The sequence below is a fragment of the Siniperca chuatsi genome, linkage group LG23, assembly GCF_020085105.1.
Source record: "Siniperca chuatsi isolate FFG_IHB_CAS linkage group LG23, ASM2008510v1, whole genome shotgun sequence".
NCBI classification, from domain to species: Eukaryota; Metazoa; Chordata; class Actinopteri; order Centrarchiformes; family Sinipercidae; genus Siniperca; species Siniperca chuatsi.
The window spans coordinates 14,783,781-14,805,663 of NC_058064.1; the positions used below are offsets into that span (position 1 = coordinate 14,783,781).

The 21,883-nt window shown below is 41.9% G+C and overlaps 1 protein-coding gene and 1 non-coding gene across 3 annotated transcripts; both read left to right on the top strand.

The window, feature by feature from the left end:
• Positions 1-19: 19 nt before the first annotated feature.
• brd1a (bromodomain containing 1a) lies at positions 20-16,389 on the top strand. Of its 2 annotated transcripts, none has more exons than XM_044185336.1 (13): positions 20-349; positions 2,772-4,185; positions 4,650-4,818; positions 5,166-5,297; positions 5,421-5,549; positions 7,221-7,533; positions 7,665-7,985; positions 9,497-10,072; positions 10,629-10,770; positions 11,387-11,520; positions 12,406-12,515; positions 13,024-13,178; positions 14,629-16,389. In XM_044185336.1, the coding sequence occupies exons 2-13, from the start codon at positions 2,789-2,791 to the stop codon at positions 14,810-14,812; spliced, it is 3,762 nt and encodes a 1,253-aa protein (XP_044041271.1). In that variant the 5' UTR covers positions 20-349; positions 2,772-2,788; the 3' UTR covers positions 14,813-16,389. The 2 variants fall into 2 exon arrangements, with proteins under 2 accessions (XP_044041271.1, XP_044041272.1); XM_044185337.1 differs by having other exon boundaries at positions 4,650-4,806.
• On the top strand, positions 6,820-6,892 carry trnak-cuu. The gene has a single exon. It is a non-coding gene; the product is annotated as a tRNA-Lys (tRNA).
• Positions 16,390-21,883: the final 5,494 nt, after the last annotated feature.

A 21,883-nucleotide genomic window follows, 5' to 3' on the forward strand; every position in this document is an offset into this window, starting at 1 on the left:
GTCTGGTGAAACGCATTGTTGTGTTGGGGGATGAGCCGTTCGTAGTGCTGTTGCTGTTACTGCTATTTGCTCCTGGTCGACTGTGGCTAGCGAGTGACTTTAGCCTATGCATGGTCCACAAAGCAAATAATTGTGTGTTCTCTGTGGCATTTAATATCGAAACTTCACAGACACCAAGCAGGCCTCTTTCTCTTTTTATTAGTAACTGAAAATACCCCAGTATCGGCCGTTGGATGAGAACACTGTGTGCGGAATTAGAGCCACTTAGCAGGCCGTATCGCCATTGCTTTGTAAGGCTGCTGGCTAGCTACCGTCTTCTTCAACTAGCAAAACTGTTCGTGAATCTGAGGTATGTGTTTTGGATTTCTTTGCTTTTCTGCGCTCTATGCGGTGACGACGAGAAGGCATACGGTGCATCTGCAAAATGTGTGTTTAATGTTACACATTGGGTATGAATTTACAAACGTTTTAAAGAGCTCTTGTTTTGTTTGACGCCATTTGCTCCGTTTAGGGGGTGGCTAGCTCCTCTTGCTAGTTAGCTGGCTGGCTAGCTAATGTTATTGTTAGCAACTTGGCCACTTTGACTGTTAGTGAAAAGGCAACTGCATCTCTGCACAAAATGGGCAAGTGCTAACTCCTGCGCAGTCATTTTGAAAGTGCCCTGTGTGGCCGCCTCCCACCGCATTTAAATGCCTCAGCTCACTGACAAAGCTGTAACGTTCAGTTAAATTTTATTTATATAGCGCCAGTTCATAATAGAACTTATCTCATTGCACTTTTCCTATAGAGCATGTCTAGACCGTACTCTTTATAATATTATTTACAGAGACCCAACAAATCCAACCATGAGCAAGCACTTGGCGACAGTGGCTAGGAAAAACTTCCTTTAAGAAGCAGAAACCTTGGACAGAAACAGACTCAGGGTGGGCGACCATCTACTGCTGCCGGTTGGGTTGAGAGGGGGGGGCACAATGCAAATTCCTCATAGAATTTTAAAATAATAATGTAATGGTAGTATTAATATTAATAAAATAATAGTAATAGGAATGATAGTGATAGGAATAATAATGATAATAAGACTAATAATAATAATTGTAGCAGCAGTCATCAAGCAGGGGTGCAGCAGGTGGCCCACAATCACAGATTCAGACTGCAGCTCCGGAGGCAGAAATGCTTGCTGAAAGCGACAGAAGGAGAGAGACGAGAAAGCACAGAACTACAGGATGGAGAAGATGTCGAGTTAGTAACATGCAGTAATGGGATTAGAATGCATACAGATGGAGAGGGAATGGAGGAGAGGAGCTCAGTGCATCATGGGAAGTCTCCCAGCAGTCTAGACCAATAGCAGCATAACTCAGGGATGGTTCAGGACTCACCTGTGCCAGCTCTAACTATAAGCTTTATCAAAGAGGAAAGTCTTAAGTCTACTCTTAAATGTGGTGGTGGTGTCTGGGCTCTGATTCCACAGGAGAGGAGCTTGATAGCTGAAGGCTCTGGCTCCCTTTCTACTTTTGGAGACTGTAGAAACCACAAGTAACCCTGCATTCTGGGAGCGCAGTGTTCTAGTCGGGTAATAAGGTACTATGAGCTCTTTAAGATATGATGGTGCCGAACCATTAAGAGCTTTGTAGGTCAGGAGAAGGATTTTAAATTCTGTTCTGAATTTTACAGGGAGCCAGTGCAGAGAAGCTAATATTGGAGAAATATGGTGTCTCTTCCTAGTCTTTATCAGGACACGTGCCGCAGCATTCTGGATCAACTTAAGGGACTTATTGGGGCAGCCTGATAATAAGGAATTGCAATAATCCAGCCTAGAAGTAACAAATGCATGGACTAGTTTTTCTGCATCATTTTGAGACAGGATGTGCCTGATTTTTGCAATGTTGCGTAGGTAAAAGAAGGCAGTCCTTGAAGTTTGTTTCATGTGGGAGTTAAAGGATAAATCCTGATCAAAGATAACTCCGAGGTTCCTTATGTTGGTGCTGGAGGCTATACCATCTAGAGTAACTATATCTTTAGATAACGTGTCTCAGAGGTGTTTGGGGCCAAGTACAATAACTTCAGTTTTGTCTGAGTTTAACATCAGAAAATTGCAGGTCATCCAGGTTTTTATGTCCTTAAGGCATGCTTGAAGTTTAGCTAACTGATTAGTTTCATCTGGCTTGATTGACAGATATAATGTGCATGTGCGTAACAATGAAAGTTTATGGAGTGTTTCCTAATAATATTGCCTAAAGGGAGCATATATAAGGTGAATAGAATTGGTCCAAGCACAGCTGGCTACTACATTACAGTTCACAACATGGTCACTCACTGTAGTTTGAAGCAGTAACATCAATGAAAGTTGCACCGTCCTTTTGCTCTCTTAATCAGCTGGCTAACTGTAATGTTATTAAAGTATAATGCAATCAAATCACACAGTGTTAAACTTTCTGTGTTTTGGTCCAGAGGACTTTGGATTAAATTAGAATACCTTATTTCTCAGTGTAAAACACATACATCATCATAGCAATCAGTTATAATGAATGTTATTACTTGTGAAACTGTCTATATTATTTGTTATCTTACTTGTGTGTTACACATTATTTTGATAGTCATGCTGTCATACTTACCTTTTGAACACAATTTAGGCTTAGTCAATTATATTGCTGTTAGAATGTTTCGTACTGTGAAAAGTAGGAGTATATGTTATATCATAAATAAGTGTGTATGGTTTAACTTACTTGACCCCAATGAAACACATGCAGATCTCTAACTGTTTGTCTCCACAGCAACACGGCGCGTCAAGATGAAGAAGAAAGCTCGGCAGCACCGGGTTGCGGTGCCGCAGAGGCCGCCCTCTCCCATCAAGCCTTCCCCCAACAAGCAGATCTTGACTTACGCCCAGGCTCAGCGCATGGTGGAGTTCGATATCGATGGCCGCATCCATCGGATCAGCATATATGACACGCTGGACGTGATCTCGGATGATGACCCCATGGTGCAGGAGATGATGGAGTGCACCAGCAATAAGGAGAATGCTGAGAAACCGCAGCAGCAGGTCCTCCTGAGGTCAGTCAGACTAAAAAACAACCAGGAGAAGAGAAACGCTGCACTGGGCATCACTGGTCATGGAGAGGGAGGGGGACATAATGCCGGTGTTAATACTGGTCCAAAGCTTCCAGAGCCTAAGTTTCGTACAGTGGAATATAATCTTCCAGCAGTTCCTAAGCGCCAAGCTGCCTTTTATAAATACACAGAGAAGACGGAAGAAGAGCTGGATGAGGAAACAGAGTATGACATGGATGAGGAAGATTATGCCTGGCTGGATTTGGTCAATGAAAAACGGAGAAGCGAAGGGGTCAGTCAGGTCTCTCACAACGTCTTTGAGTTCCTTGTTGACCGCTTTGAGAAAGAGTTGTACCTGGAGAGTTTGGATCAAGGCAGTGAAAAGCAAGCCCCCATTGATGAGGACGCTGTCTGCTGCATCTGCATGGATGGAGAGTGCCACAACAGCAACGCTATCCTGTTTTGTGACATGTGCAATGTGGCTGTGCACCAGGAATGTTACGGTGTGCCCTACATTCCTGAGGGCCAATGGCTTTGCAGACACTGCCTCCAATTACCTACCCATCCCTCAGACTGCATACTTTGTCCTAACAAGGGTGGAGCAGTGAAAAAGACAGATGATGACCGCTGGGGCCATGTGGTGTGCGCTCTCTGGATTCCTGAGGTCGGCTTCTCCAACACCACCTTCATCGAACCCATTGATGGTGTCAGCCATATTCCTCCAGCCCGCTGGAAGCTCACCTGCTACCTCTGCAAGGAGAAAGGTGTTGGGGCATGCATCCAGTGCCACAAAGCCAACTGTTACACCGCCTTCCATGTCAGCTGTGCCCAAAAGGCTGGCCTTTTTATGAAGATGGAGCCAATCAAAGAGGTAACAGAAACAGGAGAGCCCACCTTCTCTGTGAAAAAGACAGCTTACTGTGGAGCTCACACACCTAATGGGTGTGTAAGGAGGCCGCTTACAATCTATGATGATGCCAAACCCAAAAACGGACTATGTAAGAAACTGGACAAAGGGAGAGGCTCTGGTAAAGGACAGTCAAAAGGAAAGAAGAAGCGTAAGAGTAAGAAGCCTGAGCCTGAACCTGAAAGTGAAGCTGCAACCCATGCTACTGTGCCTACTTTTCCTGCTCACAGGTATACTTATGAGTTGTATGAGTGATGGGAGGTATAGTATTTGGTTAGTTGGGATGGCTTGTTCAGTTGCATTTACTTTTACGGCGTTGATGCTTGGTGAGTGAGTGGTGGGATAGGGAGGGCTTTTCTGTCTTACTCAAGGACACTGACAGGACAAATGGTTGTTGATGTACAAACATTGGCTGTTGCAGGATTTGAGCATGTGACACTGGCGAATGTTTGCCTTCACAAATAGAAGCTTCAGTGATCTGCATGCATGTATTTGGTCTGTATCGGGTGGTGAGTGCTAGTGAAATGCTGGTTAAAGTTTGTCTGTGGCTGTTTAGTTTAATATTACTCAGGTAACCAGCCACTGTTTCCATAGTCATGTATAATCCTGCAAGCAGCTTGTGACTTTTGAGATGTGCTAGTTGTTGGTATCTCTCCCTGTATCCTTCTAATATCCGTCTTCCTGTCTCCTCTAGGTTACAAACCATTCTGAACCAGGTGTCAGTCCAGAAGAAGAAAGCATTTGTTGAGCTGGTCCTAAATTACTGGACACTAAAGAGGCAATCCAGGAACGGGCTTCCCCTCATCAGACGCCTTCAGACAAGCCTGCAGTCTCAGAAGAATGCACAGCCGGTTTGTTCATCTGTCAGTCAGCCACAGGAGACTTTCAGTCTTCATTTTGCCATTTACTGAAGTACCAGTAGATTTTAGAACTTGGAACCTTTGTAATAATTTTTCACACATTTTATTATGCCTTTTACGTGTTAATGTTTTGCCTAGTATGCTTTTCAACACTTTATTACTGCTATTAACAAGGTGTTTGACAATGCTGTGTGTATACATGCTAGTTTACTACTAAATGTGGATCTGTGTGTCATAAAATAATATGATACCTTTTATGGAAAAATTTGTCTTGAGAAACATGTACCTGTTATGCAAGTTGATCATATTTCACTTCTCTGTTCTTTAATGCATGTATTTTTATTCTCCAGAGGCAGAATGAGGAGGAGAGCAGGGCACTGAAGGACCAGTTGAAGGAATGGCATCGTCTCCGACATGACCTGGAGAGAGCCCGACTGCTGCTGGAGCTAATCCGCAAGAGGGAGAAGCTCAAGAGGGAAGAGGTAAGAGTGGAAGAATCAACGGGTATATGGGCAGACTTCTGACTAACCTGTGGTCAGAGAAATTCTGCTAAATATATGAAACAATGTGATCTTCTAATGGTTTCCTTCTGTGCTGTGTTGTAGATTAAACAGCAGGAAACCCTTCTAGAGATGCAGTTGACTCCCTTCAGTATTTTGCTCAGAGCTCTCTTGGACCAGCTCCAGGCAAAAGACCAGGCTAGGATCTTCACCCAGCCAGTTGATGTCAATGAGGTGAACTTCAGTAGACACTTTTTTTTAAGTTCTGTTGTTGCATTTGTCCACACAGAATCTTGTTTTGTTTTTTCCTTTGGATGCCACAAATTCATCCTAACCATTTACCTATGGAAGAATATGAATACTATGAGTACAATGGGCTGCGAAACAGTCTTATTTCATGTACACAAATGTTGCATTTCTTGCGGGATGATTTTGTTTTGTTGTCATGTGTATGTACTTTATCTCAGTCTATGGTACTGTTTACCGTTTATTGTGCTCAAATGTTGTATATTATAGCGTTGTAGCATATGGTGGGCTCATTGATGGAGCTCCACTATGGAAACACAGATAGTGCTGCAAAAAAAGCTGATTCTGGCCGTACCTTGTGCCCCATGTGCAAGTTCACATAATTTGTTGTTTGGCTCTCAGGCAATGAGTTGGAGAAGAAAATAACTGCAGCCATGATTAACTTTTTAAGAGGTGTACAATCCGGCTTTAAACAAATACAAGGACCCACATAGCCGTCCTGAGACTTCCTGTTTGATAAGCCTTCAAACTGGACTTGCTGGTTCGTATTTCAACACAGCCCTTTGCATTTTGCCATTGTGCTACTGTCAGGATAAAAGCTGTTTTACCTGCCTGATTGTCAGATAACTGCTTCAGAAATGTTGAAATGATGGCATGAATTATGATGCGTATTTCTATAGAAGTTATACAAACATTTACTTAATTTAAACTATTTTTGTGTTTTACCAAAGCAAATTGTACATGGGAATCCAGGGGAAGACAACACAGAGTGTGATCTTGTTAGGTATCAAAGCATTGATATGAGTTTCCCTAATCTTTAAGAGCCCTGACACACTTACCCTTACAAAGGGAGAATAATCACAGCCTTTGCTCGCCCTTATATCGCCACACATCTGTTAAACATTGCACTTGAACACACCACAAAGACTACAGCCAGCAGACAACTGCTCGCTCCACGGTTACACCCCCCACCCCCTCAACCCCACCCCCTCATGTAGACAGGGTTGAGCAATGTGACTTCTTAGTAAGTGAAAGATTAAGGTCCACTGGCTGACATCTGTAAAGAAGAATATGAATACTATGAGTACAATATGCTGCAAAACAATCTTATTTCAGGTTATAAATCAACATAGCATCTTAATCACCCCCCGTGTAGACAGTGTAGTGCAAAGTGCCTCTTATTAAGTGGAATGTGTAACTTGAGATTAAGGTCCACTGGCTGACATCTGTAAAAGGTGTAGGGTGTCTTGCTATGTTAGCCCGGCTAGCTCAGTCGGTAGAGCATGAGACTCTTAATCTCAGGGTCGTGGGTTCGAGCCCCACGTTGGGCGTAGTTTTTGATCACTAGTAGATTATTCATTTTCTTCAAGTTTTAAGACTTTGTAACAATCTGGAAAAATATGGAATAGTATTGATGTTTATATACAGTCTTTTTAAATGTTATTGTCATGTAAAAGACGATATGCCCCAACAGATTAATAGTCTACTTCACAGTCATGTTGCCCGGCCACTGCTGACATGAATGACTTTAGATACTGTATCTAAAGTAATCATATGTGGTCAAGAATGTTGGGTTAACATAAATGATATTTGCTTCATATTTTTAAAAATGGTCTAAGTAATTTTAAAATAATTCATTATATTTGCTGTTTCCTGTAGGTGCCTGACTACCTCGACCACATCAGACACCCAATGGACTTCTCCACCATGCGGCAGCGCATCGATGCACAGGGCTATAACAACTTGGAGCAGTTTGAGTATGACTTCAACCTCATTATTGATAATTGCATGAAATACAACTCAAAGGACACCTATTTCCACCGGGCTGCCGTTCGCCTCCGAGACCAGGGCGGGGCCCTGCTTCGAAAGGCCCGGCGAGATGTGGAGAAAATCGGCTTTGACACGGAAAGCGGCATGCATCTGGCCGAAGCTCCTGAAATCAAAGCACCGCCATCCTTTTCTTGGGAGGACGGTAAGGGCAGTAGCAAAGACACATGCCTCTGTGATGTGTTTGCATCAGAGCAAGTCAATGAGAAATATTCATGAGATGTGTTGAGCAAAACATGTTTCAATTTCCTACTGATTAATTGATTCTCTCCTTAGTGGACCGCCTACTAGTGCCAGCCAATCGGGAACATCTGTCTCAGGACAAGCAGCTGCAGCAGCTGCTGGAGAAATTTGACCTGACCTGTGCCATGAAGTCCAGCCCCTCCCGCAGCAAGCGCCTAAAGCTGCTCAAAAAGACCATCAACGATGTGCGCAATGAAATGAGCCTAAAGAGAGTCCTACCCTCCGACCCCCACTGTTCTTCCTCCACAACTCCCTCCACATCAGCATCATCTTCATCAGCTGCCTTCCACCCAGAGCTGGGTAAACCTAAAGAAGAGAGATTGAAGCCCAATGGACTTTTTTCAGATGATGAGGGTATGTGTGGTGTGCAGGTCAGACCCCAGGGATTAGCCCCCAACCCAAAACATAGCCTCATAGAGCAAAGTCACATGCTGTTCCCCATTACCTAGTGTGTCTACAACATGGTAGTATTGTCATCTTTGCTGCTTTCAGTACTATAACACTAGCCTGGTTCCAGACCTCTGACTTGCCTCCCACTTTTCAGATTTTTTTAGTGATTCGAAGAGAACAAAATGGTGATTAAGTCTGATTATCAGGCTACTATAACACGTAATCATTATAAACCCTGCCCTGTTTGTGTTGAGGTGAGGTCTGTCTGCTGTGTAGGGGAAATTTGCTAAAAACAATACACATGTTCCTGGTATTTGGGAAAGCAGAGCCTATTGACCATTAAACCTTAATTTCACAAAACTAGAATCAAGAAAGCCAAAACCATCTTAGTTATGTCATTAACTGATAAAACCATTGCGTGTTAATAGGATTATTAGTGCTAATATTATTTGTTAATGTCTAATAGCATTTTTCAGTGATATTGGCAGATACAAAGTTCATTGCCGGTGGAGCACCTGCAGGTTTTGTGTCCAAATGGTATCATAGATTTAAGTCTGATTCACTGGGTTCTAACTGTGAGAGAGAGAGTTGTTAAAAAAAAAAATAATTAAACAAGAAAACTCAGAACTCCTCCTAGGTCATTCTATATAACAGATTGTTAAATCAAAAGGCTTACTGGCACGCAAAACCTTTTTTTGAACTGCTAATTTCAAATCACAGAACCAGACAGTAACAACTTTAGGATTACACGGATGTGATGGTTGTGCTGTAGCAGCAGAGAAAAAGTGTTACTGGCGAATCCTGACAACATTCTTATGTCTCTCTCTGGAACTGATCCCTGAATAGATAGCGTTATAATGAGCTAGTGGGGTAAAAAAGAAAAGAAAAAGTAATTTTTCTCTCATTTTTTATTTATAAAAGTGCCTCAGTGTTATGCTGAACAGTGCCTTGCTATACGATACTTTTATGATAAACTCAAAAGCCATATGATAATGTGCAGTGTCAGCATTTCTACAAACACAAGGACAAAGTGTGGGTGTTGCAGCGTATTACTGTTGGAAATCGTGTTATACTGTAGGTCATAATTCTTTTTGTCTTTGTTGTGATTGGACTGTTATATTGTTTATGTTTGTACTTTTTATCAATAGATTTTTCTTCCACAAGAGTATGCTAAAGATTTATATTCTTCTGCATAGCCAATCCTTTACTACAGTAAAATGTATTATACTTTATTTCTATAGCACCATGAGGAAATGGTAATGATGATGAAAGAGAAAGGAGAAATACATTAATATAAATAATAAAAACCTAAAAAGAAACTTGGAAATAACTGTAAAAACAGCCTGTGTGTCTTAACATGAATAATGTGTGTTAATGTACTTAGTGATTGCAGTTTAAGTGATTAATGTTGGCTCTATAGTCAAAATTACAGCTATAAACAGTTTTTGTGCTTTTTCTCTTCTTCTCCCCTACAGGAGACAAGTCTCTTCCTCCCAAACTGGAGCTTTCAGACTCCATCCCTCCCCTCATCCACTCAGACACAGACCCCGAGCCCCCCACCCTCAAACCAATCGACGACGCCCCAGACTGCGAAGACAAGACTCACAGCAAGCATTTTAAGTATGACGTGGAAATACCACACCTGCTCTCCTCTACGCCGCACCTCAACGGCTACTCCCACGACAGCCTCCAGAACTCTTTATTGGACGGAGATGTGAGCGTAGTGGCCACATCGACTCTCGCCGAGCCCACGGGCACAGTTAACCGCCGGACCGCAGTGCTCTTCCGCAAATCGAAGACCGCCAGTCCCCACAAGCCCTCGAGGGGCGGGAACCAGGGGGCTGACGGAGTTAAAGAGGGTGAGGGGGAGGGAGATGAAGACGGCGCACAGCTGGGCTCCAAATCCTTTCTGTCAGTGGTCATACCAAGGCTGGAGACGCTACTTCACAGCAAGAAGAGGAAGCACAGCGGCAGCAGAGACAGCGAGGAGGAGGGAGGAGAGGGAGAGCATGAAGAGGAGGGAGAGTCCCCTGTGAAACGACTTGACACTGGTAAGAAGTGTACAGAGAAAAACTGGCTTTTAAATGAGCTGTATATCACTGAATATGATTTTTTATTTATGTCTGGTCATTCAGTGCCTTCAATATTTTCACAGTCTAACAGTAACGGGTTTTTTTTTCCCTCAAGCATTTTCACAATTTTCTGCATGACTAAATGACATTTCTTTGAGTTACCATATGTTAGACTTTGAATGACATTTCTTCAACGCTCTGATTAAATTAGCACAGCAGTATTTAGCTCTGCTGCCATCCCCCGAAACTGGCAGTGCAAACATTGCAATGAGCTGTTACACTGCTTACAAGTCATCGCAGTCAAACTTCCAAACAGCACAGCAGTAAGTAACAACAGTTTACTCTTTTACATCAGTTTGCTGAAATTAGACTAGAGGTTGATTGAACAACCTGTAGCCCAATGCAGATGAATTAACATTTGACAGGACTGGCTTGGATTCACATTCTGGCTTTTGGATCAGGGTATTCGTAATATACATTTTTGTGATCGGATGGAAAACTTTTTTGCCTTCTGTCGTGTTGTGTCTCCCCTCAGGCCTGTCACGAGGTTTTCTGGAGGTGGAAGAGGAGAAGGAGATAGAAGACTCTAGTAGGGCCAGCAGACCTGTGGAGCCACGAAGACGCTGTGCCTCTGAGTCCTCCATCTCCTCATGTAGCAGTCTGCCAGGAAGCACCAGGTAATCCAACAGATATAATATGTTTAATCTTGTGATTTGATTTTGATTTGACTTAGAAGCAGGGCCTAAAGCAGTGTCAGCTGGTCTGTCTGTTCTTCCATCCTTCTATTGTTCAATTAGCTGGTTGTTAACCAGATGTTTACCAGCCGCAACAGCATGGCTGGAATTGTTTTCACCTTGTGAGTCTGTGTGTGTGTGTGTGTGTGTGTCATCATGGCAAAATGTGGTGGTGGAGACACCTACTGTAGCGGGAACTACCACAGAAGCGGTTTTGAGTACAGTGTTTACATGTCTGTCTGTGGACAGATTTTGTCAACAGGATAGCGTCACAACCGTGCAAGATGCAGTCACGAAACTTTACAGGTGTGTAGTTGAGATCAAAATGAAGGCTGGGTTCGAAGATGGGTGTGGTCCGAGCAAGGGCGGCCCCTTACCTAGAAGAACTAGGTAAGGGGCCGCTTGCCCCCCCACTTTACGACTCTGGCCCACATTCGTTTTAATCTGTACATAATTATTACCGGCTGCAATAGCACCCTCGCGGGTGGTGTGATCCCTTCTCAAGATGGTCTCTAGTTTGTTTCTGAAGTTGACTCTGGTGTGTCTTTTTTGTTCCTAGCACTATTCTCAGTCTTCCAAAATGTGGGAAGGGGAAACCCGCCTTGGTCCGGAGAAACACTGTGGACGATAAGAGCGAATTAATCGCCTGCATCGAAACCGGGAATTTTGCAAAAGCTGCACGAATCGCTGCCGGTAAGTTGGCTGCTTTATGTGTCAAAAGAATCTGCATGCATGTGTGAGATGAACACTATGTATACAGACTACCTTTTTTATTCACCATTTCAAATAAATATACTGGATTTTTCCAGTGAAATATTGATATTTATTTGCTCTTGTGAAATTCTGTACTTCAGTGCTACACGCTACACAATTGTTGTCTTTCTGTTTTCTGATAACTCATACAGTAAACATGCTTCGCATAGAGCCCTCAAATTTGACTATGACTTGACTATCAATTAATTTAAAACAAAACACAACATTTATTGTAGCCTGTTGCACTCAGTCTTGTCCAGTAATCAGTGTGGCCAGTAAGAAATAGAGTACAGTAAGTAGTTGTGTATATTCCTGGATGTCTGCAGGGCATGTGCAATCTTAAAAAGCCTTAAATTACGTCATGAAAACTACATATTACTTCTCCTGTTGAACTGGAGAATTGGCCTTATGTTTCCTTCTAGCTTCAGCATCAATTTGGTCTTAAAAGTTTAACTTGAAAGAACTTGCAGACACCTGGTATTCATACACACATGAAAAGCAGGGTTGGAAATTAACGGCACCTACCAGCCAACTTCTTGTGACTTCTGGCAGTGACCGGTGAGTCTTTATACTCACATGACTGTCATCATGGCATATAACCAGCCAGCATCTGGAGACTCCCTCATGTAAAATTCACATTTGGCTAATAAAATGCTAAATGTGGCTGGTGCATTTTAATAACTGTCTTTCACTGTGGCTCTAAAGGGAAAAGTTCATTTCCCACCCTGATTTGCTGTGTGCACATACAGCATGGCTTTGGAAATGTGTTTCTTTCTGTGTTTACACCCACATATAACTTCTTTGGTGTTGTTCCTGCTTCCATAGAGGTTGGCAACAGCAATATTTGGATGCCCGCTAGTGCTGCAACAGTTGCATTGGAACCCCTAAAGCTAGTTTGGGCCAAATGTAGTGGATACCCTTCCTACCCTGCCTTGGTGAGTGTTTGTGGGAGAGAAAGCATGACAATCACTGACTGAAGTCTTTTTACTCTGAAGTTTTTTTGTCCTCTCTTCACATTGGGACACATTGGAACCTAATTATGACACTCTTGTCCCACAGGATGAAGCAATAGTTTTACTACAGCTGTTCTTTTAGGTGTCCAGTGGACAGTTTGGGGGAAAAAGACAGATTGCCCACTTTTCAAAATGTCCTCTGTTTTCCTCTAGGTGGCAGCCTTTCACTGTTAACCAGTTTAATTTGACCTTAGCATGAAAGGACAAATGAGGAAAAGAATCTTATTGCCACAAGCTGGTTGTGTGCATGCATTTGTGTATGTATGTATGTATGTATGTGTGTGTGTGTGTGTGTGTGTGTGTGTGTGTGTATATACAGTATAGACATCTTTACTGTATGCTTTAGTGATTCTGTGGGTGTATGTTTGCCATGCATTTGCATTCATGAGCATGTGTGTGTAACTCCGTCCCCTCTCGCCTCTGTGTGTAGATCATCGACCCCCACATGCCGCGTGTTGGCTGCCAGCACAACGGGGTGTCCATCCCCATGCCCCCCATGGACGTGCTCCGCATCGGGGAACAGATGCAGTACAAAGCCGAAGAGAAACTCTACCTCGTCCTCTTCTTCGACAACAAGCGCAGCTGGTGAGTGCCGCTATGTGTAGGAATGATTTAAGCTGACGCAGGTTCCTACAAGGGTAAACCTGTCAACCTCACTGTCAGCTGATCATTATTCTCTTGTGGCTGCGTGACATCAATTGTCAAGAGACAACAAATGGCCCTCACATCAAGAGGCATTTGAAAGTTTCACTTGGACTCCCATCAATGGGAAAATGTTTTCCAGTCTTTAACAGTGATGGTATTATCTTTGTGTCACACTGTTAACTGGCTTTTTATCTGCTGCTAGCAAAGAATATTCCACATGTTGGAGTGACCACTGTGGAGCTGAAACTACCTAGTTAAATAATTAAAATGGAGTGTAAAAAGGATTATAAGGCTTTATAAGTTTTCTTTGAATTCCAATCAATTGATAATCAGTTTTGTCCTTTTACCACCAATGCGTTGATTAAATACCCCCTAGTTCTATTTTTTGTCTTGGCACACATTTAATAATTTATTTTCCCTAAGAAACATTTTCCATCCCTTAGACATTTGAGTCATCTGCAGTGTCAAAGTAGCAATAGAAGTATTTTAGGACTATTGTTACTTTTGCTAATCTTGCTGAATATCAGGAACTAAGGTTGCAGCATTTACTGGGAGTTTTGCCACAATTTTCTCCCGTTTTCCTGCAAAAATATCTGCCTAAAACCTGTGATTTTTAGTGCACGTGTGTGTGTGTGTGTTCACACACGAAAACAAAGACACTTTCTCCAAATAAGTGTTGGAACAATTATTTGAGAATTAATGACAGAAAATTGATTTGTCATTTATCAAGGAAAAATTCCAAATGTTTGCTGATTGCAGCTTTTAAAACATGAGGATTTACTGCTTTACTCTGTTTTATATTATTGTAAATTGAATATATTTGGGTTTTGGACTGTTGGTTGAACAAAACAAGGAAAAAACTATTGGAAGACATCACCTTTCGCTTTCAGAACGTGTGATAGCCAGAGAAAATGATTATTTGAAAAATAATTAACAGATTAATCGATAATGAACGTAATCGTTGAACTTCAAATCTCTTCAACACTTCCACACAACTGTTAAATACTAGTCAGACCTCACAGTATCGTTGTTAATGTATTATAACTGTATCAACTTTTCAGCTGCAGTGGTTTCTTCCAAGTTTCATGCTAAAATGGTCGTCGTGTGGCAAGAACAAAGCACAGTGCAAAATCTGTGAATAAGATAGATATGCTGAAACATGCAGTATGGTTGGCATTGTGTTTTTTCACCTCAAATGAAAGAATAACAACAAATATGAGAATAAACACCATTTTATGACTAATTATCTGTAGTTCTTTGGTTAAAATCTTGTGAAAAGAGTAATATATATTCGATTCCTGGGAAGTAATACTTACAGAATCATGAAAAAACATTTAACCGTAACCGCTGTTCAGGTGTTGTAATATAGATGCTGCCTTTTCCCTCTCAGGCAGTGGCTTCCTAGATCCAAGATGGTTCCTCTGGGAATGGACCAGACCATAGACAAAATCAAGATGATGGAAGGACGCACATCCAGCATTCGCAAGGCTGTCCAGATCGCCTTCAGCCGTGCCATGAACCACCTGAGCATAGTGCAGGACGAGCCAGTCAGCGACCTCAGTGACGTGGACTGATGCCACTCACTGACTCTCCCCTCTCACACAGACACACACACACAAACTTGTACCTCTCCTGTACCAAATACCCCCCTCCCCCCGTCTCTGCAGGAGACTCAAATGTTTACTGGGCACCTGCTGTAACAGGTGGTGTCTCTTCCTCATCCATTCCTACTCGTACACACTCCTACGATGTGCCGATGGGATACGGCTGCTGCTGAACTGAATGTGTCTGAATCTCTCCTCTCCACCTCCAGGCTTGTAACTGTGCTTAGAGACTGCTCTTTTTGTCCACCCGCCTCCTTCACTCCGCCAGTCACGACTATCATTTTCAGTCATCATTTCAAGGCAAAAACGTTAGTGATTGATTTCGTACATTTTGGTAGCCTTACCAAATGTGGTTGTGGTATCAGGACTTTGTAGTAAGTCAAAGAGTCTTCACCCACCGTTAAATCTTGGCTGCAGCTGATAACGTTTTTCAACTCGGTCCGTTATTTTGGCAGGCAGCCAATCATCATTTCTCTTACAAGTTGTTAAAAAAGAAGCATCTAGTAGCTGGTAAATTAGCTAAAGTAGACAAAAACATACATTTCCTGCCTACATGAGGACTTTTCAGTTGTAGCCAAAGCCTACGTTTATGTCAAGGTCACATTTACATACTGGTCATCTCCATTTACAAATACCTTCCTTTGTATTCAAATTGTAAATAATCTGTACAGTTGCCTGACACTAACTTATTTTGTAGTTTTGACATAAATGGGTACTGTACAGAAGTTTTCTTAGTATTTATACTTGATGCATTCTTGGCACTAAGGAGTGAGTGCTATTTTGGCAGTGCTGTATGTTCAAGAAGAGTAAAAAAATGTGCAAAAGCAGATTAGGGCTAAAATGTCATGTTTCTGAAGTATGAAAGTATTCCGTTTTTCTTTTTTTTTTTAAGTTATTGAAGTTTATAATCGTAAGCTTCCATTTGGCATTAATCCCTTTTGTATTAAACATAGTTTTCGTATATTTTTGTTCATATATATTTATATGATTTGAATACACGGTAATACAGTATGTAAGTCTCTGAAGCGCATACAGGCAGTCTGATGTTGTGGACAGATCGTATATATTGTTCTCAAGAAACCAAAAATGTTGCTACCCAGAAGTTTTTTGCTGATTCATTTTCTGTGATGTGTGAAATTGTTGCCAAAAAAAGACAAAAAAGTAAAGTGTATTTTTACGTGATACATTTGACTGTTACTTGGTTTCGCTGTAGTCGTAGGGAGATGTGCCTGCGTTAACTTATTGTAAAGTATTTGCATTACTTTATATTCAAGGAAAGACGTGCAAACGGATTGTGGTCAAGTGGCACATCTTGTGGTGGATACTTGCCTTCTTTTTAAGTAACCTTTTCTAACTTTTTTTGTAGTTGTAGACTTCAAGACCTTTCATTTTATACTATTGCCTATTTTTTCTGGGTAACATTGGGTAGTTTTGGTATATTTCATTTTGTACTTAACTGTAGTAGTTTTTTTAATCGGGTCATATGAAATATTGCTGGGACTGTTTTTTTTTGTAGCAAAGCAAAAAATAAAAGATACAAATATGAACATGTGCCTCTTTTATGCAGTGTCTTTCAGTGGCATAGTGCAGTATTCAAAATGTGTTACATTCCCCTTTCTTGTTCAAATAAATGTTTCAAGCATCCACGAACTCACTGCAAAACTAACTGACCAGAAAACTGTTAATAAAAAGAGCCAAAATTCAAATTAAATAAGTTACATTTTTTGAGCCTCATCTGGGGCACAAGAGGGACTCAACTAATTCATATGTCAACTAAAAGGACTGTACCTCCTTCATGGTTGGCAGAGGGCAGACACTAATTCAACCTCCTACTTGCCATATGGCACTCTACCCTGCTCGTCTACTCAGCCGATGATTGTCCACTTAAATTGCAAACTGTGTCCTGTAGGTTGCCAGCTATGTAGCACGGGCCGCAGAGAAGGATCAGCTTATGAACTGTGACAGAATAAGTTGCTATATTGCGTGGACCAGACATGATCTTGCCAGGCTGTTGTGCACTTTGCATGTGCTAGTTAATGGTCAGGGCAGTACTTCAAAAGTTTTAACATAAGATGTGTGCTGGCAGGAGGCCGTTATCCTTACCCGTTAGTTTTGTTTATTATTATTTTTATTCACTTTTCTGGCATCTAATTACTCCCCAAACCCCATAAATGAATATCAAATTGTGCAGCTCAATGAGTGGATGTGGGCTATTACTTTTGGTATGTCAAGCGTATTCCAGCAATTTCATATGAATTTTTGAAGATCATAATTTTATAATGGAAGTCTATGAGAGGAATGATTCGACTCAATTCAGACCTACTCAACTTTGACAGTAAACTGCTCTGACATTAGTGCAGCTACGGAATCTGTAAATCCATTTAAAATGCCAACGAGACTTAGAAGTTCGTAAATTGTAATCTGTGTCTTGATTACTGTTACAATTTTGGAGCAATTTAAGATTAAAGTGACTGCTTTTACAGCCGTTTTGAGACTTCTGTATGTCGTGATCAACTAGCGTGGAGCAGTGTTTTTTCTAAACCAGAAAAAAAATTCTAAACTGCTCTCAGTAGCACAGTTGTAACTCTACAAGCACACGATACCTTAAAATATAGCCACAAGCCTCATCTCTCTCAAAATGTAAACATCCCACAGGAGTTATAGTTCTTGAGATCTATACCTTAAAGAGCACTGTCCTTCCTCACTTTCCCCTTTCTTAAACTTAAATACTCTCCCTTCATTTTAACATTGTGTAAGCATTGTTCAAATCAGTCTTAGAGCTACAAGCTTTAGTTTTTTGGAAGCAAACTTCTCAAGAAAATGTAAACTTGTGCTGTGTTTTTCCGGGGATACCGGTCGACTCAGTGGTTAACACACTTCTCTGAGGAGAGTGCTCCATACAACACTGCTCTTATAATTCACAGCCAGAAGGTTATGAGTTTGATCCCCACTGTAGGCAACTAACTTTAAACTTAGTTGACACAGATGATCCTGACAACAGTGTTCTAGAAATTGAAGTTACTAATTGAAGTTGACTGCTTTCTCAAGACTATCTGGCCCACAAAATGAAATGAAATTAAACATTGTGTAGAAATTGCTCATATCAACACAACTTCTACCTCTTCTTGATACAGTTGTTTTCTTCTTCTTATTATTTTTCAGCTTGGTACAGCATGCACTTGCCAGCTCTCGCACACATTTTCTTCAGGAAATGCCTTCTCTAGTTATTTTTAATGCTTCTAGGTATAATATTCTGAATTTCCAAATTATGCTCCAGCTGAACAATTCATGGTTACTAGTAAACATAGGCCTATAAGGTAGGATTTTAGAGTTAGAAAGTTCATACAGCCATTATCCATTACAAGTAAAAGTCCTGGACTCAAATCCCTATAGTTAAAGAACAGTAGAATTATCAGTAAAATGACTTATTATGCAGAAGAAATGGCCCCTGGGATTGATATTACTAGATTGTTCCCCCGTTCAACACAAATACAAGTTTGGTATCAGCTCAACAGAAAGAGGCGGTCACTCTCAGTCTGTCCACAGAGAGGCGCTGTGGCTCCACATAAAACCTCCCTTTATTTTGCCGAGACGTCGTCTACAAACCCGGCGTACCTGAGAGTCCACCTACTCAGCTCCACTCGGGTAAGGTTAGGCATCAGTATTCATTATATAAACCGTTTTCATTACTGTGTTCAAATGGTGAATGCACCGATTAGAGAGAATGCCAATTAATGCTAAATCAGTTTGCTGCTGGTTTGGCGCCTCCCTCTCTCTCCTCCAGCTCAGATAAAAGTCTGCTAATGCCAATCACTGGCCGTCTCCCCCCTCCATTTTCTTTTTTTCACAGAGAGTGGGCAGACAATTCTCCTCTTAAGTGTTTTATTTGTTTATATGCTAATATTCGGATGAAAGTTAGCTAACAAAGATGGAGGGGTAGAAGCGTAAACAGCGCGGTGTGGGCAGGAGTTGAACCTGCGCCTTCACACTTGTGGAGTTTGCTCTGTGGGTTCATTCACAAGTGCATCGTATAAGGCCAAAGCGAGGCACGTCTTAAATGCAAATTTGGACGAAAACTGTTGAAATATGCATTTTACTTAAGCCAATCCAGCTTTTGTTTCTTCAAGCTACTCACATTCAGAGAGGTAAAGCAGCGTTATGGGGATTAAATGAGCTAGTAATGGCCCCTGTGATATAGAAAGCCACCTTCAAGCCACGCTGAAAGACATCTCCCATCTTTCTAAACAATTGGAGCTAATGTAGTCGCACGCAAACACACAGCAGAGTCTGACTCCATCCCTCTCTCCTCTCTTTGTCTGTCTGTCTTCACCAGATACTAATTGTGTGGGGAGGTAAACACAGCAGTCAAGTGGAGAGGACGGCGAGTCAGGCGTGAATATCAATCTCCCCACATCAGTGTCATCAGATGACTTTGACTGAGTTGAGGCGGGCTCATTAGAGTGCCGCGGGCGGCAATAACATCCAGGTGGAGGCCAGGCTCTGAAGTTATGGAAGCCTGCAGAGCTCACCAGTTAACCGGTGTGAGCGCGCGCGTGTGTTAGTGTGTGTGTGTGAGACAGGGGATGTATAATCCAACGCCCCGTACAGAGGTGTCACCAGGGTTCAGGGAGGAAATGTCACGTTCCCACGCAGATACACTCCTCTGCATGTGTTCACGCAGGCGCAGGGAACCGCACAAGACCATAGCTGTAAATGTGCGCGCGCGCATATTCCATATTCATGCATCTGATTATTGTGAACTCGTGCCAGCAGCAGTTCTTTGGCTCCCACGTCAGGAGGTGACAGCAGCAACTGGCTGGGTTGCACACCAGTGTCAGACAGGCAACTAATTCCTGATAACGTTTCCTCCGACCTCCCAAGATTTTGGCGATAAGAAAGGGGGGAAAAATGGTCTTTTCTTAGATTTTCTTGGCACTTTTGACTTTTCTCACCAGATTAATTCAAGTCACTAGGCTGCTTTTATTTTGCACCTGAGCCACTGTTGGTTTTCTGACAACAAACCCGAAGCAGAGATGGAAAATAGTTTTTAAAAAATGCTACACAATCTCTAGTTTCAGCTTCTCAAATGGGAGAATTTGCTGGGGTTTTTTGTAATATATCATTGGAAACTGAATGTCTTTGGGTTTTGACTTTTGGTCGGACAAAATGAGAGATTTTAAGACGTCATCTTGGAATTTGGGAAGTTGCAATGGGAACAATTTATAGACTGAACAATCAGTCGATTAACCGAAAGATTAATCGAAAATAGTTGCATCGTTAGTTAAAATCCAGTTTCCCCCTCATATTTCCCCTTAAGTACCTTTTTAAGGTTGGAAAAATAATTTTATTCTGTCTCTCTGACATATATATTGAATATCAGCTTGTTCCAGTTCTTTATTGAAGCTAGTGTTGTTTAAATCTAATATATTAAAACCCAGGAGTCCATGTTTTTTCTGGCTGGGGTATATTCTATATGTCTTGTGCAATTTTTTTTTTTTAGACACATTGCCTCTAGATCTCCACTAGAATATAAAATAAAGTTCTTAGGGTTTAAACAAAGATTGAGTTTGTTTGAGGGACCTACCTGCGAATCAGTGGGGTTGAAGAGGTCAAACGTGTGAATTTAAGACAAAAAAAAAAGTTCCCTACAAGCACAAAAACTCTTAAAAATGCAGCTGAGACTCTTCTTATTTGTGACTGAAAGTTTGGAGGTGTGTGAGGTGACTCGTAAAGGAAACACTCTGAACCCTGCCCCGATCCTCCTGCATTAAACATCACGCAAACCGTCCACTTTTCATTTTTGAACATGCACAAAAATATTATCCTCCACTGCTCCCTTCCAGCTCCCTCGCTCTCCCCCCCCCCCCCTCTCTCTATCTCTCTCTCTGTGTCCCAGTCTCTCTCTCTCTCAGCGGGTCCCTGATAGGCCCAATCTCCAGTGGCTATGTTCAAAACACTGGGCCAGAATAGCACGGGCCCTAGGTAGATGCATATTTATGGGGTGCGTTTACTTCTTACCACAGAGGAGAAGTAGAAATAGTGTGTTTCCAAGGTGAGCATAACAAACAACTTCAAAGGAATTTAAATGCAGTTCATGTAAATGTTCTCCTACAGTCACATGTTTCTGCAGAGATTATCGTTAGATTGTTAATGAAGGATTCACGCCTGATGCCGGATGACCTGATTATTGTCTGTTTGCAGAAACCGGAGCCCAGAGGCATTGGCGACTTAAAACATATGCACACAAATATGTGCTGTATATACACAGTCGTGAGGTCCTGCCATTAAGTCGTGGCTTTTGGGCAGCTATCAAACCAGCAGCTACATCGTTCATTGATCAGAGTGGACTGTGATCAGAAAGAGCACCGCTAATGGATGAGATAAAAGAGCTGCTCAGCATGGATGAAGCCAAAAAATAATAATTAATCAATTGTCCCTTGGGGTGTCATTTATTTACTGGTAATCTGTAAACTATATAGGCTTCCACCCAGTCGAAGCTTAACAGCTGAGATCTAATAGCTGCTGTTAAATCTGTGTATAATATCTCTCTGGATTCAGTAACTCGACTCGTAGACGGCTGCTCGTCACACGTGCCCCCATCAAACGCAGCCAGGCGATCGTCTAATTATCTGTTAATGTCATGATTCAGCTGGCTCCGGAAACGTGGTGTGTGTGTGTGTGTCGAGGGTTGGTTGGTTGGGGGGCACCAGCAGGGCTCAGAGCGAGGCCCTTTGATGTGAAAGATAATTACTTGTGTAATTAAGATAATTAGCAAAAGTCCAGAATAAAAGTAAATAGGCTAACTGTCGCTTCCACTGTAGCCTGAATGAACTCAAGCTGCGAGCCAAACAGCGTGTGATTTTTTTCCCCCCTCTTTGCTGAGAGTTAAATTAGATTTAGGATGTGCACTTTGGCACAGGTCTGGTATATGAATGAATGTGTTTGTTTGTTGGATGTAAGTTTCTTCACAGAGACATATTGCCCTACATGTTTTGGTACAAGGGGAACGCCACCGATTTTACACATCAAAGTCTGTTTATA

Excerpts from the sequence above, each read along its gene's own strand:
- brd1a (XM_044185336.1), top strand. The coding sequence starts at position 2,789 with ATGAAGAAGAAAGCTCGGCAGCACCGGGTTGCGGTGCCGCAGAGGCCG. Across the intron at positions 4,186-4,649 it reads CCTACTTTTCCTGCTCACAG|GTTACAAACCATTCTGAACC; the intron begins GTATACTTATGA and ends TGTCTCCTCTAG. Across the intron at positions 12,516-13,023 it reads ACCCTTCCTACCCTGCCTTG|ATCATCGACCCCCACATGCC; the intron begins GTGAGTGTTTGT and ends CTCTGTGTGTAG.